The following is a 27,757-nucleotide window of genomic DNA, read 5'->3' as shown; positions in this document are numbered from 1 at the left end:
AACTAAATTAGAGAGAATTGTGTCACATCAAAGTTTGTTTTATTGCTCCTTTACTCAACTAGGGACAGCATCACAGGAAAACTGAGAAAAATGTAGACAAGTGAATGGGCCATAACTCTGAATGTTGCTCATATTCTCCTTTAATCTCAAACTTTCCAGGTGATGGATATGTTAAACAGGCCAAACCACCAAAAGGCACCTTCATTAGGAAGAACCGGAGCATGACCTTGTGACACAGCTTGTATTTCCCCCCGTTGCTGAGCCAATAGTGACGTCCATCACTCATGCTGATTAAGTAAACTGCAGTGTTAATAGATCTTCTGTGGAAGGGCTTCTGACAAAAGTACAAATATGTTCAGGCTGAGCCCCTGAGGCCCTCCGCTGTGATACATGGCTCCAGTAACGGTCCAGGAAATGTTTATGAGCAGACCAACTGGCTTGTTTAAGGTCAGAGGTTACATAAAAAAGCCAGATTGGTTTAAACCGTGTCATTCGATAGACGCTAGAGGGAGTTTGAACGAACCCCGCCGTTCCTCACAGTGTGAAATCCTAAATTGGCTCACTGGGCTCCCTGAGATATTTATTTTTAGTATCAGAGGGAGGTCAAACAGTGCGGGCAGAGGGGAAGGTGCCAAAGCTGGTGTTAAGACTGAGTCACTCTCACCCCCCATGTTGTCAGAACCCAAACAAACAGCAGTGCAGCACTGAGTCACTAACACCTTTAGACACACCTCGACCGGTCAGCATGCAGAGGCTCACGACTAATCAGAAGCACATGATGACGACTTAGCCTGACTATTATTATCACAAAGATCAGGTTCAATGTCATTGTAGCTCTAGTTTACCGTCTCCTTTAATTAAAACTACCCTGCTGTTTATTTTATACCGATTGAAGTAGTAGCCACAGTAAAGTTGGACGTTGCAGTTACAGCTCCGTTGTTTGTGCCATAGCCTCATTTTAGTCTTGATGACAAAGCATTTTGACATTTTCCAATGGGCTTTATTATTATTTTATTAGGGTTTGAGGAATTTTCTCAGCCCACAGAAAAACATTAAACTCTTAGCACTTTCTTTTCTTTCAGTCTCTCCTTTCTGAGAACGAGGCAACTCTAACTTAATCTAATTCTAACAATCTGAAAACACTGCTGACAACAAGAGGAATGAAACAAAATGAATCAAGTCTGACGCTAAATATAAAGAAAACAAGACTAAAAGTCCAAAGCAATGCAAGATTGAAGCTGTGATGCTCACTTCACAGCAGAAAACAAAACGTACGTCTGTCTTAGTGGGGTATCAAACAAAATGTCCAGTCTGATGGTTGTTAAACACCAGAGACTGTTGTTATCTAATCCCGCCGTGATGTCACCCAGCGGCTTTTGGACAACTGTTTTGAACCCTCGTTTGGCATTCAACCCTCACCATCTTGTTTTTTTGGAGCCAGAAGTGACCATATTTTGACAAGAGGGTGGAGATGAGGAGGATACCACGACTGTCAGTCACAAGGTAGCCACGCTTTTAAACATACGCCACCTTATTTTATTTTGATCTGGAGTGTAGATGGGTCTCTAATTCACAAATTGAACATAATGCTGTATTGAAACTACTGATTGAGACCATAAACTCATCAGGAGACTGTTTACTGAGGTAATAAATCAACTGAGATGTAGGACCATGTTTCATAAGCTTATATAAAATTGGACTTCCTTTTGAAACCAGTGGAGTTGCTCCCTTTTTTTTTTAGAAAGAATGCAGATTTTCAGTCCCAGAGGCTCCATCCATAATTACTAGTTACCTGATAAATTAAGATTTTTGCATACAAAACATCTGAAGAGCTCATTAAACATGATATGAGAATTAACTGGCAGAAAATTAAGAAAATATTTCATGGTTTAAGCTTAAAACATGTGCTTTCTTTATTTTGATAATGTTAATAATATGGAATTTACTTCTAATAATTCTGAGGTTTGAGAGAGAAGAGAAGATGAAGTGAAATAACCACCAGATTAATCCATAATCTGAAAATGTTGGACAAATGTTGAGCTTTGTCACATAAGATTCAGAGTAAAGGTGGCTGAAAAAAAATCTTCCTTCTCTGAGCACAATAAGCGATTGTACCAAATTTCATAACAACCCACACACTAGTCAAGATTTTCACGTCTGGACGTGAAGTGTTGGACCGACACAGCGGCTAACAGTCCTTCCCTGCAGCCACAACACGAGCGTTGTGAAAGAGATTTGGAGGAACATTTGGATGGAACCAGCCTCTGAGTCTGAGTCTCCTCGTCAAGGTCTGGAAGTAATCCACTGCTCTTCAATAAGGAAAATTACAAAGCTGACAAGTCCAGAATGTGTATCCCTTCCCTCCTGCAACTCAATTAACTCTCTGTGGTGCACTTAAAGTTCACATCAGATCTCAAGGCAAAGCTAAAAGGAAAATACGCTTAACTTCTGAGAAAGTTTTAGTGGCAGCTAGAGAGAGAAAATACACACAGGCATTAAAAATACAGAAGCCAGATTCAAAAGTTAACGATTAAACAGTTGATAAGAGAATATTGACGATTAGGGGAGAGTGAATGGAAAACTATTCCTGTTTCTCAAGAAGGAGGGAGGAAATGAAACTTTAAGAAAACAGGGATCTGTGAGAGATTAATGGATCTTTGGTGTGTAGACTTCCCCAGAGCTGGAGATTTGATTCTCCTCCATCCATCCAGCCCTCTTTCCACCCCTCAATCCTTATTTAAACCCCCCTTCATCCCTCGATCCCTCGTGTTTCTAGTGCCAGCCCCTGTCATCACTCCTGCCTCCCACCTGACCCGTTCTCTTATTGTGCCCTGCACTCGACTCAAGAAAGACATTGATTTGCAGAGGACAAGATGACGGACTGATCTGTCACAGAGCAGCTCGTGGAGATTCAATCAGCCCATTGTTGGCTTGAAGTGCCGGTTATATTTATATCTCTGGAGTTTGAAGATTAAAATGGAGAAGGAGAGGGGTGGGGGAAAAGCTAAAAAGAGAAAGTGTTAATCTGATATTCCTGAACAGTAAATTCCCCCTTTCTCATATAAATTCTGCTCTCTCAACATCACATTGAGTCACGCTGAAACAAGATAGAGACTCAAATATGTTCCAGACCTGAAGCTTGATACTATCTGTATGTCCTGAACCAGGAACAGCAGCCAGAAATAGACGGATTTCTTTCCTTTCAGTGCTCGTCTCCACCGAGGAAACAGTCGCAGCGAACAAACACTGACACGACAGCTTGTTCATGTTGTCAGACATCAGTCTCACATGTTTGATGGATGGTTATTGATACCCATGCAGGACGAGTCTGTGCAGAGTGACTCCAAGGTGTTCCCTTTGATTACAGCGTCCCCTAGTGGCTGCTGGAGCTCTGGATTATTTCTCACTCCTCAGTCACATCTGGACGCATGTAACAGTTCAACAAGCACATCTGTATGACATACGAATCGGCACCGTGAGACCAATTTGCAAATATAAATATAATCTAATTGGGAATTCATAAAAGTTGAATTCCTTGGGTCCCTGAAGTGTGCTCATTTGGGATATATAAAGGGGCACTTCACTCAAAATACAAAAGCATTTGGTTTAGAGATAATAGTCTGCAGCATTTCTGCTGCTAGCCAATATAATAATAATAATAAAAAAGGTGAATAAACTCTGCTAATTCTGCTTAAAATGTTTAAAAATGACACCTCAACAGCTCTGCTTTTTACAGTAGAAGTAAGTCTAGTTTCAACCTCACATAAAGCCCAACAGACTGTAACTGACATCATCAGTGTTATCAGCATTAGTTTGGTGTGAAGGCTGCAAAACAGTGTGTGAGTAATGGCACAGCAGAGTTTTTTGGTGTTGTGTCATCTGAACTGAGCTGAACTGTAACATTTGAGGCGGATGCGACAAACGGGTGCACGATGTGCTGGTTAAATGTCTGGGGAGATGTCCTCTTCATGACTCTTTCCATTGTTTTTGTTTGTTTCCTTTTCACAATGTGGAAATCAGTGATATGCATTTTGGGTTATTGCCTTGAACAAAGTCTGCAGAGTTGTGGACTTATTATAATCCCTTAAATATAAGAAAACTGTTGACAGTATGACAAAGAAACTGTCTCCAGAAAGGGACGCCGCTGCCAAATTTAAAGTGCGTATGTTTTATTTAATATAAATGTGCATTGCTACGAGCACCACAAACAAAAGGTAATCCTCTTTATTGTGCCGTGGTAATCTCAGCGACGGATATCTCAGGACCAAACTATCTGCACGGTTAAAAAATGCAACACTGGAAGAGACAACATTTCTTTCTTTATTTCTTTATGTGTTAAACACCACGACACCTCCCCTGTTGATTACTAACATTAAGACACTTATCTCCTATGTAGATGTGTGCACACGTTTTCAGAACAGAAATCTGAACATTGGGTAAAACCGGGTGAAAAGTTCTTGTTTCATTTTGTTGACATATTAGTATGAAAGGTTTTTGCAGGAGGAATTTTGGATGTTCACTTTTTATCACTCCATAAATCAGAAATGCGATTAAAAAGCCATCACTGGCATGTTTTTCGAGAAGGAAATGCAAGATATAAATCCGGCTGAGGATGATGTATAACTGAACCCCTCTGTAAAAACCTTCAGAACCTTAAGAAGTTTAAAGTTTGGTGTTATGTAAGTGCTACTGAAGTTGAGACTTCTGCCTTAGAGTATGAGAACAAACTCATCTTTAGAAAACGACCTTGAGTTTTCTGATATTTTATGTAAAAATATGCTAATAACAAAATACAATTTTGCATTAATGTCCAGAACAGCTTAAAGAGGCAATATGTAAGAATTTACGTTCAACTCAGCTAACTAAAATTATCTGCAGAATGTGAATAAATCACAGCGTTGACATCATGATGTAAATGTTTTGTGCTGAAGAGATATCTACAGAGGTGAACGTGCTGACCAGCTAACCCCGGCCTAAAGGTCCTGCGCTAAGGGAGTAAACACTATCACTCCACTGGTCCCAGAGCTCCCAGTCTGAACCACTAGCTGCACGGCTAACTGAGCTAACAAGCTCAGGACAGCTACAGTTAGCAGCAGCGAGCAGTTACTCTGGTGACAAGCTGCCCCCTGTTTGTTTTGAGTATGAATCTGACAGATGGCAAGTTCTTACAGTTCTTAGTTTTAATGTGTATTTTGAATGTTGTCTTTCCACTCATCTAAATGAAGATGATGTTATGGAAGTAAAATAGCCCATAATATTTTGTTCAGTGCATGAAAAAACAATGTTTCCCTTCATGTTTGTCCCCTCATGACCTCCATCACCCATGTGTGCCTGCACCGCTGCCTCTTTGCCTCCATCCTGAGGTTGCTGAAGAGACAGAAGACACTAGAGGGCAGCCAATACTCGTGTATAAACCCTGCAGTCGGGGTCTGTGACATCTCACCAGGCTGTCTGCTGCCTGCAGCTCTTCATTCAAACTGAATTATACTGTGAAATAGGATTACGTGTCAAGCAATGCAATGATTGAGCACAATTGTTGGAGTTTGGCAGGAAAGCGGAGTAAAAAGAAAATACACAAACACGCATTCCTATTTGTCACGCTGATGTGAGTCGTCTGTGAAACAACATTAAGATAAGTCGATCCTGGGTGTCAAATGATGGGTATCTTAGCATCCACCGTGCTGTTTTTTTCAAGTGAGTAAAAAATAGCAGCAGCTTGTCTGGCTGTTCCCCAGAGAGAATACAGACTGAGTTATGGCCCTATAATTATGTGCAGGAGTGAAAGTGTGTGTATGAATGAACGTGCTCCGCTTTAAAAGGCGTTTTATTATGGTTGCTGTTTCTTCAGATTGTGGGCCGGGGAGCGGATCTCCCTTTATAGGTTGCCGTTTCCTCTCCCAGAGAGCTCCCTGATACCCTGGGCAACTGAAGAGGCTGGCTGGAATTATACCGAGACACGTTTAGCGTCTGAAATAATCTAATAAAAAAGAAAGCGAGAGAGAGATCAAGCAACCTCCTAAGTCGATGAGCTCATTCCCATATTTCATCAGCATCTCCTGCATCGCAATGAGCGCTGGATCTGTTATGTGTGCACGTTCAGACTTCCCTGCGCCCAAACTCTCTGATGCCTCGGCCACACTGGACTGACAGGGGCCTCGCCTGCTCCTCTGGTGGCCCCTCAGCTCTGACCTTGCACCTTTAGGGGGTCTGGTCCCTCAGCGTTAGGCCCGTCGAGCCAATTAACCCCAGAGCTGAGATCAATTAACCCTTTTAGCAGATTGCATCACATGCATTATCAGCAGGTGCAGAAAAAAGCACCAGATCAGAGGGTTCAAAACAGGTTGATCCAAGACTAAATAACGCTGAGAGGGAAAGGTTCTGACCTGGTGATGGAAAGATACAGATCAGGTCTTCTTCTGGGCTGGACAGAGCGGGAAAAAGCTCATCCATGAGTCTAATTAAGCAGAAATGGAGCCTTTGGGAGCCAGGGGACCTGCGTGGAGATTCCTGGCATTTCAGTCCATTAACCTGCTCCTAATGAACTGTGCGTTACTGGGGGAAAGTCTATATTAATCACACCCCGCTGAGGTGACGGTCACCGTGTGCGTCGATACTCTCCAGCCCGGATCCAGATCCCTGGCTGTTGGGGAGGCTGTGTGACACACTCCTCTTACCACATGGCACCGGAGATGTTTTTGTGAAGTGTGCGAACAGACCCCTCAATCATTGATTTTCACCCACCTGCAGTGATGATTGCAGTTAATGACAGGCTTGATGATGAGGAATGCCAAAAAAAATTAATAAATAAAAAACTAAAATATGTTGTCAGTGGATTAGTGAAGGCAGGCTGCTGTGGGTTGAATAACCGGTGTCAGAAACATTGGCAAATAGAGACAGAGGCACTCACACAAGTGGAACAGATGTTTATTGTTGTTATTTGCTTTAATTGCGCGCGGAATGAAGTGAGTGGATGGCACCAGAGAAAGTGGCTGAAAGAGAGAAAGTGGGAGATGCTGCTGGATAGGTGGAGAGAGATAGTGATAAGGGAGGGGGGTGAAGAGAGAGAAAGGGGGGAGAGAGAAGAGAGGCACACACACACACACACACACACTGAGGGAGACAGAAGAGGGAGAGAGAGTAGGAACTGTTAAAACGTGTGTTCGCTCTTGCTAGTCTCAGCATCGCTCAGTTTCTGCAGGAGGCTGCAGCTCAGGATCTCCACCGATGACCAGATATGATCTACACACTTCCCACTGATGCTGGGATCTCTTCATTTGTTTGCATGGATGATAACAGCTCACCGCATATTCATGGATTTCTCACAGCACAACTAATTTGACTCAACCCCGGGATAAAGAGAAAAGAGGGAGAAAAAAGGGGGGAGACTCCAAGTGGTTTCCAGCGGGGACACCTTTTTGTGAGTGTGTGTGTGTGTGTGTAGGTTTGTGGAAGCTGCAGCTCAGCCTGTCTTGGACATGGGACCGTGCGTCAGCCGAGAGGGAGCCAGAGGAAGAGCGTCTTCCTGAAGGAGGAACAGCCCGTGTGCGGGAGTTTTTTTTAATTTTTTTGTTTTTTCGCAACCGGTGAGGGGGAGCTGTGGGTTTTACGCGCCGGAATGATGCGTCCCAACCGCGGCTTCATTCTGCTCCTCCTCAACGGAACCGCTTGTTTGGTAAGAAAAAAAAAAAAAAAAAAAAAAAGTCACAATCGCAGTCTTTGAGCTTCTTCTTCTTCCAGATGACGCAGGTGCTGTTTTGCGCGAGAAACTTCCAAACTCGCACATCGAAGTAGGCAGAGATGGTGTGGACAGATGTTTGGTGGCTGGTGGAGATGATAGATCACCAGACGTGCAGGTCACTTGTGAGATAAAATCTCGCCCGCTGGGCTCTGTTCACTGCTTCCACCCGCATTTGTGCTGATGTCTGTGTGATTTTGGCGCTAATTTGGGATCATGAAGTAAATAAGGTTCACTTTGACCCTGCTCAGCTCGGCTCGGCTCGGCTCGGTCACTATTCCCAGCGGAGCGGAGCGCACTGTCCGTCACCAGTGTGCCCTCTCTGTGCGTATTTGTGCGTATCATACACTCGACTACATTATTGGACCACTTAAAAGTACGTAGCTGCACATGAAAGTAGTAATTACACGATAATTACAACCTACAGGCGGGCGCAACCTTACACTTTTTTCTTTAAAAGAAAGAAAAGAAGCGAAACAAACACAAAAAGCGTCTTTTTTTAAAATAATGTCACCAGTGTGGTACATCTGTAATGAATTTACTTCATGCAAGGTTGTGTCAGCCCACCAAACCCCATGCAAAATTGTGTGTAAACTACAATTAAGTTAGAAACCCACACATCTGGCTAAAAAGAAGAATTTAGACACAACATGTTTTATCAGATTTGTTTTCTACAAGCAGTTTTCACCATGTAGTTATAATGTGTGAGATCTGCTCACTTAGACAGAGGATGAAGTACTTTGACATGTCAAAAATCTGCAGAAAGGAGAGAAAAAGCTGCTCTTTTTTTAAGGACTCTCGCCTTCATGTCAGATCTGATTGAAAACAGGATATATGCTGCAGGTGTTGAGACTTTAAAATGAGTCAAACCTCATCAGAATAAACATTTTAATTAAAAAACCCCTTCAGTTATTTATTTCCTCACCCACCCACTAACCTCCAACACCAGATATGCAAACATGATCTGCTTCTGTAATCTCACTTCCAACATTACATAACCTTACAATCAAATTTGGATCAACCCACTCCTCTTTCATGTTCTTGCACATTTATTAAAAAGCACCCTGTAATGAGAAATCAGCTCTCGATACACATGAGAAAACTTCAACATCCTTCTGCTCGGAAACCCCTGGGCTGAGTTTCACAGGGCCCAGGAAATGAGCAAGCTCCAAAAAAAAAAATAAAAGACTTAAAAAAGGAAAAGTACAGCGGAAATATTCAAGTGAGGGCTGAGTGGTTGTTTGATGCACCCGTTTGTGTCGACAACCCTTCGAGGATGACCTGGTTGCTTGCAGATTAAGGTGTTATTCAGGTGCTCGGAGTAAAGTAATGGCCCTTTCGGTGATGTGAGGTCTGACAGAGCGCTTGTGAAAGACTAAACACAGATTTATGTAGTGGAGACGGATGTTTCAGCACATCTGAGGAAGAAGAGACCACACGCTGGCTGGAAATATGGGGGATGAGCGCCTTTTCAGCCGTTGTATAACTCGATACAAGAGAGTGGGATAATAGGCTTAACACTCAATCTTGTGTTGGTTCTGGGAGCATTTTAGTGAACTGCAGGGCTGCAGCCTATTGTAGCCCAAAAGGTCTGTGGCTAATGATAATGAAATTAATTGGGGCTTTTTCTCCCTCTCCAGACCATGTATCTATGAAAAACGTACATGACATCCCTCAGCAGGAGATCTTGGGTAATTCATTAGCCCCGTGACATTGATAAATTATGGAGCAATTAATAAATTAAGTAACTTTTTAGTATGCAACCGAGCTGTGATTAATAATCGTATAAGCCTACTATGCATTAAAATTCGATTTGGATGATTTTCTGTTGTAATAGCTCTGCAATTCTCAGGGAGAGGGTTTCGGTCTCCAGGGGCCTTTTTGCAAATGACTACTTATATAGATGCCTATTAAGGCAAGGTGCCACTCTGGTTGTTGTGTGTGTGATGAATGATGTGTTTCAAATGTTAATTATTCCTGAATTGAATTGAATGGAGGGTTATGAATAATATAAACTCATCGCAGTTGTATAATTGACTGCTTGAGAAATTATGTTTATTTTTGGCGGCGGTTTGAGTTATTTTTCATCTCTGATGCTGAGAAGGCTGACTGGATTTGTTTCAGGGAACTAAGCGGCTGATGTGTACGTATCAGGAGGATAATCTGTGGGATATTTAGGAGGAGAGTTTGATGTTTGGGGGCCTTTCACAGGCCTTGTGAGTGAGCGGTCAGCTGAAGAGTCAATATGTGAAACAGGGCTGCGACAATATTTTCATTACTGATTAATCTGCTTTTTATTTTCAAGATGAATTCATCGTTTGAGCTATAAAATGCCAGAAAATCGACGTATCCTCGAGCCCAAGGTGACATACTCAGATATTCTGTGAGGTATGGCGAGGAAAAACAGCCAGTCGTCACGCTGAAGAAGCTGCAGCCATCGAATGTTTGGCATTTCTGAACAAGAACTAGTTTCTGATTATCTTTCTGGCGATCACTAAGCGTTTCAGTTCTAATATTAAAGTCACAGTCTTAGTTAATTAAACACTCAACAGCTGCAGGAGATGTTAGATGTACTATGTTCACACCATGTGCAGAGAAAAGACAGGTGCCTATAGACGACACGTTGAAAATAGACAGGGCAGGTTGGATCAGTGTAACCATGTGAGGAGGTGTACGTAGAGTAGAGAAAGTGCTAAACAAAGGAATGAGGTAAGAGTTTTACACACCTCATTGGTAGTCATCTCAGATTCTTTCTTCCTTTTGCACAAAAACATTAAAAAATGCACTTAATCCACGTATAATTACAACTGCAGCGGTGTGGCTGAACCGTGCACAGCACAAGATTGACAATCCGAATCCTCAGAGCAGCCGGCGAAATCTGGGAGGGGTGAGGTGAACGACAAGTGCTCTTCCCTCCTTCAACAGTCTGAATAGAAGAATGGAGTGCAGACTCTCTCCCCCGTGCATTTACTCCTAAATCACTCCACTTTTCTTAGGAATAATCATAATTTTACTCACTGCACGGGGAGAAATGTTTGCACTTAACACATGTGCGCACCCACAATACAGCTTATTTATGAAGGTATTCTGACCTTGCACATGCTGTAACCTTCATGTGGTAAAGATCGCCGGGGACGCAGGAGCTCGGCTCTTCATGGATGCTCACATTGAGCTCAGACAAGAATTTTCTGGAAGGGATGAGCCTCAGGTAGCTTCTCTGCAGCCATGAGAGACAGGGCGGCTTTATGCTGCCTCTGATTGCTTTCAGAGCAAACGCAGACGCTGGCCATCAGGCTCGATAGCTGAATTTCACCTCTGCAGCTCTGCACAGAATGGCACATCTTTGCTGATTGAATTTCAGTAAGCCGTTTATACGTATTCCAAGTTTTGTGCGCCACACAATGTCAAAATCATAAAGAAAACACGTCACGTGTATGAATATGATCTTGTGCTCTCGCAGTGTGTTTCCATTCCTCAACTTCTACCATCACCCTCCATTTGACTTTGCCATCAGCAAGGAAACACTTACTTATTTAACGCCCATCGTCAATTAAAAACAAATCATGTTCTTACAGCGAAAGCTTCACACAGCCAAAATCCCTTTCATGACAAGGCAGGGATTGTGATTAGGCTGCACAGAGAGCACCACGGCAATGGCACAGTCGAATCACAACATGGCAGTCCAACAACTGGGACGACAAAAGGCATAAAAATCTTTGCCTGGAACACCACAAGACAGCACGGAGCTACGACGCAAAAACATGCACACACGCGGTGCGAAACGAAATATGTGTGTGTGAGATTACAATGCAGAGGCTGTCTGGCGCAAATTCTAACCACATCAGACTCCTCTCCCTGTTTTGGCCTGTCACAAAGTCTTAGATTCATGTTTCTTGGATACCTGTCCTCCTCTCAGGGTCACTGACCTTGTCCACCCAGATACATCCCCCGCTAAGCAGAAATACCTCCGGAAATCCTGAGAAAACAAATCTAAAACCCCCCCCCCCCAAAAAAACTTAGCGTCTGATACAGCATATATTGCATGCAGACACAAATGTGAGACAGCGGCAGCAGAGTGAATACTAATTTCATTTTTTTTTTTCCTTTGGCTCTCCCGCTCTCTTGAGTCTTTGCCATCATTGTTGCAATCTGCATGTCAGAGCTCATAAGCTTCTTCACCTTACATCCCACACAGACGCAGGAAACACAAAACACATTCATAATTGTCAAACCTCCATCAGGAAGGAGGGCTGTGGAAGCAGACAGAAAGGCGTATTGTGCTGATGACATCTGTACTTTCCCCTAAAGAATCATAAGGGGGCGGTTTGAGAGGGACGATTGTCAGGATGTGGCATCTTCATCGGCAGAGGGGCAATAATATGCACTTCCCTCGTTAGCCATTTATTTAGGGGGGAAGCAGCCCAACACCTTCCTGTTTGGTATTAGATTGCAGAACTAAATAAACTAAATTAGATATCTGAATTAAGTTGAATAAACTTTTATTCAGTATTAAGAAAACTCATTTCATTTTAATTGGGGAACCAAGAGTATAATGGTTTTAATAGATAGTGAGTGTGAGAGCCACTTCAACATGGCTCCTTGGAGGAATGATACATAACAAGTTTAACTGGAACGATATTAACGTGACTTTGTCTTAAATTGCAAAAGAAAATAAGATACATGGTGGATTACTGCAGTGTAGCACAGAGCAGACACAACTGCAAAATCATGATCATTAAAAAAATCAGAATCGGCTTTTTGGGCCGAGTGTGTGTGAACACACGAGGACATTTATGTTTCTCTTAGTGTTAATACACAGAAATAGACATACAGCTAGAAACCAAATAAGAAAACCGAAGAAACAAGGTGACAGACGATAAAATAAAACAAAGAGGTGTGAATGTTCAGGACTAAACTGTACGACAGCATGTGGACAGAAGCTGCTCGTGTGTCTCATACAGCATATTAAAAACACCATAAAATTAACACCACAAGTCTATAAGTAAACAGCACAAGTGGCGCAAAGAAGCTAATGTTTAAGTTTTTCTAAATCTTATTAAACACTGAAAATATTATCTCCACGTTTTGGACTGTTTCATCATTACTTTCTTGATTTCTTGAAAATTATAGAGAAAATATTTGGGAGAAATAAGAGTTGCTTTTTTGTGACCACAAACCGCATATTGTTCAGTTATTGTTATTGTCGGAAACACTCATTTTAATTTTTTTGAACTTTAAATGTCAGATTTATTGGAAAAAGTAATCTGTCATTCATTTTGTGAACTTTTCCCCGGGCATTTTAGAAAAAAATGTTAAGTGATTCCTCCTTTATTGTGAATCTAAATTTATGAAGGTACTTGCAGAGATAATTGCATGATTGCTGTTTGTCATCCTTAAATTTGATGTGTATTGTTGAAGTGGCATCTTGGCATTTTTTTTGCATCTGCCAACACATCTGGTGTAACCGTCAGGTGCTTTTCTTATGTTCTGACCTATTGTGCTAAACATTTTGCATTATCTTCTATTTTTGTAGCGTTCAAAAACAATAATGAGCAAATGAAAACCAATATATAAACATGAAGAAGCAGAGGATGAGCAGTGCTGCTGGTGTGCTAATGGACCACCTCTGTGGCTTCCTGCCCATGGTGTAAAACAGCTTGAGTTATGCACAACCACAGCGAGAATGACCCCAGAGGTGCTCCTCTTCCCTCCTGACCACTCGCTGAGGAAGCCAGCAGGGGACCCCCCTCCCCCCCGTCCTTCCACCTCTCCCCTCGGCTCCCCTCCTCCCCCCCCTAGGCTCCCAGCGGCCGTGGCAGACAGAGAGAGAGAGACAGACAGACAGAGAGAAAACATGCTCCCTGACACACTGACAGCCCTTCATAGTGAAGCGCCGAGCTGTCCTGAGACAGACTACGATGTCTGCTCAAAACCAGCACAATTTATTGTTGTGGCATGGCTCTCTGGGAGTCTGCAAAGGAGACGGAGCAAATCCTGGAAGACTATCTGTAGGTTTGTCTGCTGGTCGGGATAGTGAAGGGTGGATTACACTGCACAGCTTAAAGAAAAATGACTCGTTGCCTTGGGTGGAAGGAGTGGGTATAACTCCCAGGGGATCCAGATAAAGATGCGCCTGACTCTCACACAGAGGAATAACTAAGGATGGGAAAATCCATAACAGATGTTTTAATTTCAGAGAGCTTCTGCTGGAGCCGACAATAGTTAAAGTTGTTTTTACCGCATTGAGGGAACGTTATGGAAAGTGTCAATATAGAGTGAAATTTTCAGCGTTTCAAGATGTGTAGGCATCCACGCAATATTAGATAAGGCGACGTGGGACCTAGGGATGTGGTTTTTATTCGAAGGGGGAACACCAGGCTGTCAGTGTAGTTTAACGCCGAAAGGAAACTGAAGCTTTACTGATGCCGCAGGCTCCGAGGTTCATGCTGACCTCATCGTGGTGTGACTGGAGCTGCTGGATACCACGCCAGAATGAGAGTGGTCGAGCAAAAGCCCATTTATATTCTCAATTCTCTCACAATCTGTAAACAGTCTGTTCTGCGTCAGTGAACATCCAGCGTGCAGTTCACCAGCGCGCTGCCCAGTGACGCTACAGTGGTTTTCAGGGTCAGAGTGGTGCACTTGTCCAGACAAGGCCCGCTGAGGGTCTTTATGGGGGTTTCCAATTAAAGCAGGGCACAGCCACGGGGATCGGGGAATTTGGCTGAGCTTGAAAGAAGAGCGTTTCAAGTGAAATAAATGGATAATAGGAAAGTGTTTTGCAGAGTGCAGTGATTTCTGACTTGAATTGGGGATGTTCTGCTGGAGAATATAGGACCACAATGACTAGATGATTATTTCAACCTCCAGGAAGCATCATTTTGAGGCAGTCATGCACTTATCAATGCCCCACTTCAGTAGCCCTGCATTTTCTCAACTGCTTCCTCTCAAGTAAAGGTCTGGTTAGAGACATCTATCGCTACTTCACTAAGAAAAGATTGCATTCATGGGTAAAAGACAGAGCACAGGAAATCTTTCTGGCAACAATGGAACAATGTCGTTTCTGGTGTCAGCTTGGCTGGACCGCAGTTCACACCTGTGAGGGTGCGTGTCAGATGTTTCACAAGTAAGCACTTGCGATCAGATTTCACTTCCCAGCTCACATTTGGTTTAACGTGTTAAAGACTGCTGCTAAACAGAAAAAAAGTTCGACTTCAGCTAGAGGAGCAGATTGCTGTGTCAGTGTGCTGCTCCGCTGCTGTCCGAGCTGTGTGCAATATGCAAATTAACTGTGTTTTGAAGGTTTGTAGTCTGCATGCAACCTGTGAAGCTAGACAGAGCTTCAAAGCAATCAGGGATGCTTTCGTGTTCACAATACAAATGCGGACACATCTGGCCCACCTCGAAATGTCGCTGAAGTGATCGAGTCCTCGTGGATTCTGGGAGAAACCACATTTGTATTTGAGGTCCGTTGATACCCCTTTTACACAACACTAACGCCCGTTAACATCTGGCTTTTGTCTTCAGTGGGAAAGATTAAAATTGGCATCCATTCCCACGTCAAGTGACTCCGAGGTCGACACGCTAATTTACGCCCCTTTTCTTCTAACGTTATGCTATGAGGTGCGTCAAACTTGTAAACGTTGTTGCGTTAATGCTCTTCGATCCATCTCTGTTCGAGCAGCGCTAGAACGTCGTTCAGCCAGCATTGACTTTAAATGAGAGACTGAAGAAACTGATTTTTAAAAAGTAGAGCCCGACTGATATATTGGTTGGCTGATATTATCGGTATATATGTCGCCGATATCGGCCGATATGACAAGATTTTGGTTTTAAAGAACAGAATGCAGAAAAAGATGCATAGGGTGATTTATAATTATTACATTCACGAGTCTATTTTAAGTGGGTTGACCCACGTTTAAAAACCTGCATACATATATGCTGTAATTGTAGTGTAAAAATGGCATAATGATCATATTGTAAGTGTGAAGCGCCGGGAGCAGCACACACCGTCGTCTTTTGATTTGACCACTTAGCACCTTTACTGAAGCAATTCAACGTGGCGTATTAATGAACTAGAAAGCGTAATCATTTGCTTTTTTGGGGGGGATTGAGATTGGCGAGTTGTGCTTTCGGGCTCCCAGACGTGTGTTTGAAATCCAACAAAAGGCTGGCGCATTAAGCTCTTAATAAGACAGCATTCATTTGAAGATTTCTATATCCAAACCTCGATGAGACAATTGTAGAGCCCTTCAGTTTTTACCAAACAGGTGTGAATACTGTACCAGCACTTTAATCAGCTCCGTCCCATCAGCCCGTGCTTTGCTCCACGCTATCCCCGGGGATAAACTGCAGAGAAAGCGTCCCCTGCTGCCCCTCTCCACCCTCCTCGCACTGCCAACTTGTCAATATCTTATAATGTAAAAATGTGATAGCCAATTCAGTGCCCGGCTCCTCTCTGAGCATACAAAATGAGCTCGAGTCCACAAGGGACCACACAACTAAACCTGTCCAAAATGAGCTGGGAAAGCAGGTGGAGGATGCAGAAAGAAAGAATACGTTGGGAAAAGAGTTTAGAATAAAACAGATTTAGTGTGGCGAGTTTGTTCACCCACTGCAGATCTAAGCTCCAGTGACCCCCACAAAGCCGGAGTAAATTATTCATTACAAGTCAAATGGCTTGTTTCTTGTGAAATTACCTTTCTCTCCCTCACCTCCTCTTGGATCTACACTAGCCAGAAGAATAATTAGTTATAAGGGCACAGCCATTTTCAGACTTTAATCATGTAACAGAGAAGTCTCCTGCAGTGAGCATATTAGATCTGGAGATGGGGAGAGGAGACGGAGGGGGGGGGAAAGAATAAAGCATTGACGAACACTTAAGAAATCTGAGCTGCCTGGGTCTTTAATTAAAAATTGATGTCATATTAGAGATGAAGATTTCAACTCAACAGCCAGAGGAAAATGGAGTGCTTATTGAACTTGTCAGCTCCACAGGACGAGCACATGCTTTCAGCCCCACTGGGTGGCTCAACAGGAAGATTCTCTGTATCAACCAATCAATCTATCAATCCATTTACTTTACAGCATAAAAAGACTATTTCAAACACACACACACACACACACACACACACGTTCATGTTAAAATATGTCATTACACTTAATATAAGACACAAACCCAGAAAGAGGCATTCAAGTGAGATAGAGACAATTTTATTTCAGAGATTTAGACAATATCTATCTGTTTCTTTTGCAGATTTTTATTCATTACGAACAAGAAACACCTTGTTTTAAATTTTAAATGGCATTTTTCCAGCGTAAATTAGTATTTTTCAAAAATGAAGGAAGTCCTCAATATACAATGTGTAAAACTGCATCTCTCTAGCTGCTAAACGCTCCACTAGTCTGCAGTGCACAGTTGCTTTTTAAAGCTTTTTCACTGGAAAAGGTTAGCTGCTGTAAAATCAAAATAATGAGCTGAAAGACACTCAAATGCTTTGTCAAGCCGAAGGGGAACTGCAAAAATTGGATGATACCTCTGTAGGTTCACATTAAGCTTAGCAATCGTATCCATTGTTTTTATAACAATATTGACTACAGACCTTTTTAAAATTCAATATTTGCTTTACTTGATTTCAGTTTCCTAATGCCTGAGGTGATGTTTTGAAATACCTTGTTGTGTCTGGCCAAGAATCTAAAAACCAAATATATTTGATTCAAAATGATACAACACAGGAACAAATAACAGCAAATCCACACACCGGAGAGCCTGGAAGCAGTGAATCTTTGGTATTTTTGCTATAAAATGCTAATTCATCAATTATCAAAATAGCTTTTGATTGATAAATTTTTATTTTAGCTGTAGTTCTGCCATTTCTAAGGAAGTACGCGTGCATCTCTTAGCAATGTTAATGTTTTATTGTTGCTGTCGCAATGACAAACAGATCGCTTTCTGTTTCCTCAGAGTGGAAACTGCCAACAACACGGGACAAAACATGAGTTTATTTATTCATTTAGTCTATAATGGTGAGATGAAAGCAAATAGAAATGGCGCCACTCAGCCGTCTGGTGGCAGATAAATTACATAGCGAGGGCGAGGTTTATAGGGAACCGATCTAAACGCCAGTGGTGCAATCAACATTTAGTCCATAATAATACATTCAAGTAAAAACCTTGTCAACTGCCAGTTTAAGTCTGAACGTCTAATTTTGGAACAATATCCGACTTCTCTGGTTGACACACTGGTCTGTCACCAGGCCCCTGCTTCTGTGAGACTTACGGCACAGATTTCAGTTAAGTGCCTCCCTGATCTCTGTGCTATATTACGGCACTAGTGAGCTTCTGTCACCAGGGGGAAGGGGGTTAAAACGGTGTACCTGTCACTGTAACAGGCTGATTATTGCCTGTGGAGCTGGCAGGCTTGCGAGGAGCGCTCCCCTCCCCGCACTCCCTGCTGGGAGAGAGGCCTGGGGCCTGTGCTCACTGAGGCTGAATGACTCACAATTACCACAGCGACAGAGCCTGCAGCCACCTCCCATCCTCTCCAGCCGTTTCACTGACTCACTTAGCGCACATGACAAATGACAAAATCACCCCGAACCTCCGCCCCCTCAGTAAGACCTGATTGCCCAGCGCCCACACTTTGCCTTCAGTACTTAAAGCTTGGATACGTCTTGCCAAGCTTCATGAAACAAAACAAACTTAGTCTCAGAGCAACTTCTCCTGGCCTTTCAAAGCAACATTCTTACACCATGCAGATGGTTTAATGTGCATATTTAATACGACCTAGTGAGCGGTAAACCTTTGACTTCACCGCTGCAGGCCTGGAAATACTCTGCTGTTGCATATTTTTTAAACTCATTACAACAATTCTTTAATGTTACAACACTGGCAGCTGAAAAAAAATAGACAATATTTGTGGTGCATCATCAAAGGATGACTTCTTGGACTGTATTTTTAAATATGAAAGAAAGTGAGTGGCATGAATACCCAAAGCAGACAACATTAGTGCTCAGCTGTGAACAAACAGGTTCGGGGTTTGCCTGCTAAAATGTGTAAATATCCCACTGAAGAGAGGCAAGCCATTAATCTTTCGGCATTGTGAAAACAACAATGAACTCCGGGGTTTTTCTACATCATTTCAATTTGCTTACATTGCATAAGTCAAAGCTGGAAGCGCGGTGATAGTAAAATCCTACACCTCATATACTCTCCTAGTTAAACGCAGAGTGGCGAGAGAGATGTAGCAGTCTGCAGTTTTTCAGAATGGGAGCGGAAAAGTGGAGATTGTTCTAATATTTAATCATGAAAAATGTGCTGTGTGCTGCTGTTTAATGTGTGACCTCTGTGACCTTAGGGATGCATTGTTCACCAGATCTCCCAGTGTGCAAATAAGTCAGAAGTGGCAAGTAGAAGTACAGATTCAACTTCTTTACTCAAGTTAGTAAGTACAAGTAAAGTAAAGTGAAAAGTATCCCTCTGAAGGACATTTCTACCGGCAGTTTCTGTGCAAGGCTGACTGAACCTCACGACATCCATGTTGCTGCCTTTGTCACCACGCGCCTTTGATCCCTATTCTAGTCTCTGTTTCCATCTTATTACGTCATTTTGTCTCGCTACGTCTGCCGTGTGATATATGCAGAGAGGGCAGCATGCAATGACACAAATGTAAGGAGTGGAAAGTCGTAAATACTCAAGTGAAGTACAGATGCCTGAAAAATCTATCTGTACTTGGTCACTTTCCACCTCTGAAATGTGTAGTATATAGAAAGTAATGCTACAGGCATACTTGTCAACCTTGAAACCTCAATAATAGAGAGGATTTTGAAACAGGGTCATGGCAGTCCTGCCCTTGAGAAATGCAGAAAATGTCTATTTCTGAAAATAACAACATAATGAGTAAAATGCGTTTTTATGTCAAATAAATTCAATTTAACTTATGCAATATAATTCGCCCTCTCGCGTAAAATTGCATAAATTTGTGGCGTGAAGTCATATTCATCACTCGACGTGGCAGATTTTACTCCTTTCCTCAAAAACTTTATGTAAGAAACAGGAATACTTCGGGGCGTCTGGAATTTGTTTAAATATGCCTTTTCCTCTTCATTTGTTCTGTCCGTAACTCACTCAATAAGGCGGATGAGGCGCAACACAACAGCAGAGTACACACTGTGTAGAGCCTGAAACAGGTTGTAAAAACTAAAAGGGGAAAAAGTGTAAATAAAGCAGGAGAAGTACAGGAGGATTATGACCCCAGGAGGAAACTGGGAAGGGACAGTGTCTCCAGAGAAAATGCTAAAATTAAAGCACACTTGTACTTTGAGGCATTATGGTTGCCCTGACAACCACACAGTATGTATTCTCTCACTGCAGTAATCTCTAGTTCACTTTCTGATCCTTTTCTCAGAGTCATATTAAGCTCATTTTAACATTTGTTTTTCGACAATGATGCTGCACACTGAATCTGACACCTCCAGCAGTGCCAGACACTTAAATCTTGTGTTCAACAAAAGCACGACGCTCACTCCATCTCTCCTCCTGCAGCCTGGCCTCTCAGGCTCCCTAATGAACACTGTGCAAGAGAGGGAGGCATGCCTTGCTCAATACGTAAGCTACAACAAAGCTTACTGCAATATGTTTTTGCTCAGATAGGAGCGTTGGCGCCATCTGAGAGTCACTCCAGAGAAGAGGCGGTGCTGGCAAAATGATCAGGATCTTTAAAGAAAAGGGCAGTTCCATAGAAATCAAGAGTGAAATATTTGTCAAGAACCCTAAAGGGCCTTTTTTGTAGGTCACCACAGGCACACTTAAGTGCTATCTAGGGAGGCAGGCAGAGTGCTTCCCTCTGTGCCCAGCAGCCAACAGCTCACTGAAGAAGAGAAATCAAACACAAAGTAGTCCTTCAATAGGAGCCGTGGGGAATGGTGTACTTGTCATCAAAGTCATCCTGCCTGCCCTCTGAAAAAACAAAGATACATTTGAAAAGATTAAAATCAATACGTCTTCAGCTCCTCCAAATTTGTGTTCATTATTAATGAGTTTGGGATTCTGGAAGAGGCTATCAGAACGATCTGATTCAAGAGGAAGGAGCCCTTGTCGGGGCTGTTATCGGCCCCCGTGGGGAGGCTGAAGGATCTGAGCGGCAGTGTAGCCAGCAGCAGACAGGTAACTAGAGGAGAGGGCGCCCCGGCCTCCAACACCCCCGTGGTAATAGGGCCAGATTAAGGGGAAAAGCGGAGTCCTCTCATCAGAGTCCAAACACCAGACCACAACCACATCAGCGGGAAATCCTCGCAAGGCAGTTGAAATGCGATCGGCGTTGTTATGAAAGGAAATACATGTTTTCAGAGAGACAGAAAATCAATACCGCTGACTGACTGCGGCGCAAGTGAACAAATCTGAGCGAGCTTGAAAAACCTGCATAAAATGGAATAAAAATGAGTCGGACTTAATAATCCTGACTAAGCCTGTATAAGGAAGCCCTGGCAGTCAAGACAGTAGATGGATCAGAGCACAGACAGGGATGCATGCATTATGCATCATTGTAAAATCTCTCCGGGTGGAACGCACACACACATACGCAAACTTATCCCGCGGTTCACATTTGCATCACTTATTGTTCACGTTTACCACAACTCAAAATTCACAAACAATGTCTGCATGTGTGTGAGTGTGCGTGCGTGCGTGCGTGTGAGTGTGTGTGTTCACTGCTGCCAAATCCAAAGGACATAATAATGCTGGATGCTTCTATGGCACATTAGACAGAAGCTACCTGTTAATAGATCATTACCGTTGAATAATCACCCATTACTTTGCTCTCACATTCACACGCTCTTCACAAAGCTACTGCTGAGCACAGCAGCACTATCTTATCTCCCTCAGTCCTCTTCCCCTCCCCTCAGTTGATGTTAACATCTGACAGCTTTGTGTGTGTGCTGATACAGATTTTTTCCTTTAATTAAAACACTGGAAGTCCTAATTGGACATTACACTTTATTCTTCAGCCCCCCCGCTTGCCCACCTCCCCCTTCCTCAAACACTTTGATCCTCCGACCAAATCTTTCGAGGCAATAATAGTTTCAACTCGCACTGCGGTGCCTAAGAAGCAAAAGGCTCACTTTAAAAACCGGAAACAGTGCTTAGTCCACACTACTGAAGAATTCATAGAATCATTTTTCTCCAGTTAGATGATCTTCAAGTGACCTTTTATCATTCTTCGTTCCAATCAAAATGACATTCCTCGAGAGGGAAACGTGAGGACTGTAACTTCAGTGGTGTAGAAACAAGTATTTCATAGCTGTTTCTGGTGCATCCAGACACTTTATAAGTGCATAAATCAACCTCCAACCTCTGTTGTCAGAGAAACAACTCGAGAAAGCATTTCTTAATGACAGAGCTTTATTGTTTTACAGGATTATAGCCTTTGGAGAAAATTGTCCGCCCTCAGAAATATTGATTAAACTGCCCAAGAGCACAGGACTAACACACTTTATGTGAATTCAGTTTCTGGGTGGGTTTTATGTTTGAATCTGTTCCTTGATCCCTCCGGCCTCGCCAGTAGCTCCAGCGAGGCATATGAGCCCATTACCAGCGAGCTTAGGGAATTACATCGGCTGTGTGAAAACTAGACATAAAGGAGTATTTTCTCTCACAGGTAGACAAAAGAATGTAATAATAGCAATACCTGCAAAAATTCAACCATTTATTTATTTATATAACATTGATAGAATGTCACGGCGACTACCACTAGAGGTATGAACGGTAAATTAAGTATCGATTAAACCTTTAATTTGTTTTCTGTCCACGTTTCTTTCTGCTTCGCTAATAACTGCCTACTTTCTCTTTCTCTATTTTCTTCTTCGATCCCCCCCTCCACTCTCCAGGTGGCCCTGGGTCAAGAAGACGACTCCTCCAGCCCCAAGGGCTCTTCAGACGACTCCTCCAAGACGGTGGGCCTCCTGAGCGGGCAGGCTCCCCTCTCGCCTCTCAGCCGCTGGATGCTTCACAGTAAGAGCAGAGCGGCTAACGCCACCTCTCTGGAGCTGCCCTACCGCTCCCCGGTCCCTTTCTCTAAGCAGGAGTTTTCGAAACAGGAGTTCTGGGAGATGCTGGGCAGCGACCTGCTCAAACCCGACGCCTCCAGCTCCAGGGTTAAACGACGGCCCATCGTTAAGACCGGCAAGTTCAAGAAGATGTTCGGCTGGGGAGACTTCTATTCCAATATCAAGACGGTTAGGCTTAACCTGCTGATCACCGGCAAGATTGTGGACCACGGTAACGGCACGTTCAGCGTCTACTTCCGCCACAACTCCACAGGCCAGGGCAACATCTCAGTCAGCCTGGTGCCACCTGTCAAAGCGGTGGAGTTTGACCTGGAGCGCCAGAGTGTGGTCTACCCCAAGGACTCAAAGATATTCAACTGCCGCGTGGACTATGAGAAGGTGGATCGCAGCAAGCGCACCTCACTGTGCAACTACGACCCGTCCAAGACCTGCTTTCAGGAGCAGATTCAGAGCCACGTGTCCTGGATTTGCTCCAAGCCTTTCAAGGTCATCTGTATCTACATTTCCTTCTACAGTACGGACTACCGCCTGGTCCAGAAGGTTTGCCCGGACTACAACTACCATAACGAGATGCCCTACCTGCCCTCGGGCTAGACGACTTGTAGAGGGGAGGAGAGGTGGGAGGGGAGGGGAGAGGAAAAGGGGGGTGAGTAGGAGTGACTGCTACACATGAGGAGGAAACCAGGGCTGTCAATAGTCCTTAATGCCACTGTGGCTGCAAGACACCTTAAAAAAAGCCCTCTCTGTAGCCTGACTACTACTGTAAGATGTAAAAACATATATGCAAAACAAAACCTACAGTATGCAGATAATGAGGCATTCGGAATGCTTGACTGCAGCATTCATTAACTGGACCGGTACTGAAAATCAAATACCGCCAACACGCACATTCTTACCTCAATCCAGTTTCTAAATGCCAACTTTTTCGCCAGCTACTTCTCTCTTCCATTAAGTCATTTGTGAATGTTGTCTGAATGTCCTTTTAATCACCCTTTACGATAACTGCTCTTTTGCAAAGTCACAAGGCAGCGTTTTCAGTGAGGCGCTCTGATACGGTTCACTGGAGAGTTGTGTACAAATCCAGACTTTATTACAAACATACAGTGTTTATAGTTGTGCACTGTAAAGGGAAAACGATGATAATTTGAAACTTAAAAGAGGGAACGCAAAGCATCGTTTTTTCCTCACAAAGAGCAGATGAATGTAAAGTGTTACCAACCACACTATCGTTCAGGTTTCACTCCAAGTCTTTTTTAAAGGGCATCCCTGAGAAATGTCAAAAGTTCCTCTTCTTACTCATCTTTTCACGTCCTGTCCACATCCTCCAACCCAATCGCCAGCATAAATATGAGACAATTACGTTTCTTTTAGGTCCGATTTTCTATTTCTCTCTTGTCACAGCGCTGTGCATATGATCTGGTTAGTATTCGGCACAAAACTTGGTTAGGTTTAGGAAAACATCATGGCTCGGCTTACCTGTGGCGACTATCCAGGAAAAAATATCCAGTTTTGGTCTCCACAAACACGGCTGCAAATTGTCCAGAGTTCTCCTTAATAACATCCAGTTGTGTCACGCTTTCAAATTCCTAAACGCAGACTTGAATTTCGGTCACACATCATCTCTTGCAGCTCCCAATGTGAAATTAGGGTAATTAACATATAATATGAACGTGATATACAGCATTTTGTACAAATGTCAATATGCTACGTAGCCTATGACATGTATGAACTTTCGCCTATCTGTGGTTTGCAGAAACGTTAACTGCTAACGTTACATGCTGGCGACTGGGCTGCACATGTAAGCATCCCACCAAGGCAATGTCAATGCGCTGAGTTTACTTTTGCTGCCTGCCAAATCTAATCACACTATATCTCTCAGTTATGTCACCTCCATTTCAATAAAAGAGGGAAAAGAGGGAGATAGAGCAAAAAAACAAAAAACAAAAACAAGAACATTTGCAAGAAAAAGCAATTGCTCAACGTAGATTTAGGGCCAGGGCTTAAAACAAGTTCAGTGCGAGGGAAATGACTAGATTCTGCATAAAGATAGAACTGGCCCTCCTTACTTAAGAGAGAGAGAGAGAGAGAGGTGGGGGAGAGAGAGAGGGAGAGATTCAGTGAGCTGTTTTAATTAAAGTGGAGAAGGAGTGTATGCAGCTCCTTCTATTGTCCCCTCTGTATGAAAAAGATTACATTTTGTTGCCGTCAGGATTCCTGATTTCACGCCTTGATAACTTTGACTGTGTGAGGGAGATTGCTCTCTCCCGACAAATACTGTGTTCACTAAAGTCAGCCCGTTATCTTGAATAAATGAAAATATTATCATAATAATTACATATAATTTAATCTCCTTTAGAACTAATTAAGGTTTCAACGAGAGGGCGAAATGTATTCCTAAAAATCAAGTCGGCGGGTAGGAGGATAAGAGGACGTTCATGGAGATTGTTGTGTTCCTGCGTGGAGCCGGCAGCCACAGCTCAGCCCAGAGTTAACTGCTCTCATTAAGATAAATGGCCACTGGCTGGCCCATCTCATGTTTCTCTCCCAAACAATATCAGCGGAGAGCAGCGCGCAATGGAGCTGTGAATTAGGTAGCCTGACATCCTGTGCGCTCAGAGGTTACCGCTATCCTGCTTATGAGAGCACAATGACTTTTTAGTTCATTAACGATGAACAGTCACAAGACAGGTGTGAAGAGTCATTAAACCATGATATCACATAACCGGTTTGATCCTAATGTGCTGTGATTTCAAGGATATAGACTTCTGTGCGTGCGCACTCCTGGCTGGAACTGCGCGCCGATGTCCCAGGTGGACCCTCGCAGCAGCGAAGCCGACCTCCTGTAGCATACGGCTGGACATAAATGTATTGCCTTGGCTGGTGAGTGTGAGAGCAGGAGTGGGAGGGAAAACACAGACACAGGGCTAAAGATAGCAACAAAGACTTGTAAATCAGCACATGGAAGCTCTGAGTTTTTAATTTACTCTTAAAGAGGGGGGTAGCTTCTCACCATATGTGGCCGCATCAACTTGTGGCCCAGAGCAAATGGCAAGCAAGTCTGCAGGCGACAGACAGCTCCACCACCTGCAGCAATGACGGGGGCTGTTCATCTGGCTCAGCCTCCTCCTGCGTGTGATTGCTTTATTGAAACACATATCTCATATATGCGCCGGTTTAGCTGCTTGCTCCACATGTAGTACCTGTCTGGCTCGTTTCTTACTGTAAAGTGTCTCACAATCAAGAATCGGCACAGAAGGGATTTTCCTAAAGAGGCTACCATTAATCAGAGAGCTTGTAGAGACCGAGTCTGATTTCTGCCACATCACAGTGGCTGTTTGTTTATGCAGTATTTATTTGAAGGCATAACATAAAGAGTCCCAGTGGAACATGCAATATAGATGTAGGTTTGGCAGCAACTGAAACTAATCGTCTGACTCCTGTCTGAAGGTCCTTTTCCTGGACTGCTGGATGGGAAACAAAGCTTCAAAATGATAAATAAAAGACATGCACATCCCTGTGCTCAACAGGATGGGTGCTGCTTAAAAAAAAAAAATCTAACAGAGTTGAAACAGATAGATCCGTACACCGAGTTGCTCCCAGAAATATGACTTTTATTTGCTTTACCTCCAGACTTTTGAAATCTGAGGAAGAGCCTTGCGCTCGAAAACGTTGCAGCAAAAAAAATCTTGATTCAGGAGCTACTTGGTGTGCTGATCTATCTTTTTCTGTTCATCCATATCCTCATCCTCCATCTCTGTCTGGTCCTTTCCCCTCCAGACGTCTCAGTCGTATGCCTCTCTGTCTTCATGCTGTCATCCTCTCCCTGTGTGTGACCCGGCTCAATGGCCTCAGCCTCCACACCCTCTCTACCTCCCTTAACCTGGCATTGAACCCTGCTGTTGGGGTACTTCCTCATTGATGCCCCTGCCTGCCCTCCTGCGAGTAGCTCTGAGCTGAGCTGGCTAATCTGTGGGCTTAAAGCCGAGCCAACTGAACATCAGCAGTGAGAACTCCCCTGTCTCCGTCTCTATCTATCTATTTCTCTCTATATCTATATCCCATCAAACAAATGTGTGTGCACACGCAGTCTTAAGATGTGCTGGTTTAGGTATTTTCCTCTCTCCTGTTCAAAGCATCTTACATAAGCCCCTGGATTGTGAGGACATGAGATCTCCTCGAGAGCATGCCAACGGAGTGCCCGACACCGATACGCCCCAGTAACCTCAATACTCCTCTCCCCCCCTCCTGCAGGGCATCCGGAGAGAAGCTGGATACTCACACATGTTAGAATCAAAGCAAGGCAACGTGAGCCAACAGCACTGAACTCGTGTAGAAAAAAGAAGGACACATCGTGGGCTACCTGCCAAGAAGAAGCCCCTCACTCTGCTCCTTACCGATCCTCTCAGATTTACAGCAATACTCTCACTGAGACTCCACCCTCTCGAGTTAAAGAACGGCTGCTGGACTGATTCTAAGAGACAGTCGTGTTGCTGTGGGATGGACGGTGTTGTTACGACAGCAGCCTTACTGTAGACCCATCTAGTGCCAACAGACATGTGGATATTTGGCCTTAGAGACTGCAAGACAACACTGGCCCACTCAGCAAAGAATAGTAACAAAACCCGACTGTCAAAAACATAAATATACATATATATATAAAAAGCTAAGAGTCCTCAGATCTGAATAAAGTTGTATTTAAATGTGGGTCATGCAGTGGAGGTTGTCTGTTTTATCTTTTTGTTGGTGGGTTTTGTTTCTCTATGTCATGTGGATGATATACTGTATGGATGATATGATGGCATTTACTGTGGTTTTCAACATTCTAAAAATCAATAAAGTACACAGACGTACTTCAACCACTTCAGTCGTGCAGAGACAGAAAGTGTGTGTGTCAACAATGCTGAAGTCTCTATTTTAGCATATTTGCATACCCATACTGTGTGCCAACGGCAAAGAAAAG

General features: G+C 43.3%; 1 protein-coding gene across 1 annotated transcript; it reads left to right on the top strand.

Moving 5' to 3' along the window:
• Window positions 1–7,163: 7,163 nt before the first annotated feature.
• LOC311268037 (neurexophilin-1) lies at window positions 7,164–27,657 on the top strand. The gene is made up of 2 exons (XM_084371372.1): window positions 7,164–7,672; window positions 22,618–27,657. The coding sequence occupies exons 1-2, from the start codon at window positions 7,616–7,618 to the stop codon at window positions 23,389–23,391; spliced, it is 831 nt and encodes a 276-aa protein (XP_084227498.1). The 5' UTR covers window positions 7,164–7,615; the 3' UTR covers window positions 23,392–27,657.
• Window positions 27,658–27,757: the final 100 nt, after the last annotated feature.

The sequence above is a fragment of the Pagrus pagrus genome (genome assembly GCF_965226575.1).
Source record: "Pagrus pagrus genome assembly, chromosome: 13".
Lineage (NCBI taxonomy): Eukaryota > Metazoa > Chordata > Actinopteri > Spariformes > Sparidae > Pagrus > Pagrus pagrus.
Note: the sequence above shows the minus strand (reverse complement) of the source record. Positions and strands in the feature narration are given on the sequence as shown.

Coding starts and splice junctions, on each gene's coding strand:
- LOC311268037 (XM_084371372.1), top strand. CDS start 7,616: ATGATGCGTCCCAACCGCGGCTTCATTCTGCTCCTCCTCAACGGAACC. Junction 7,673..22,617: donor TCAACGGAACCGCTTGTTTG/GTAAGAAAAAAA, acceptor TCCACTCTCCAG/GTGGCCCTGGGTCAAGAAGA.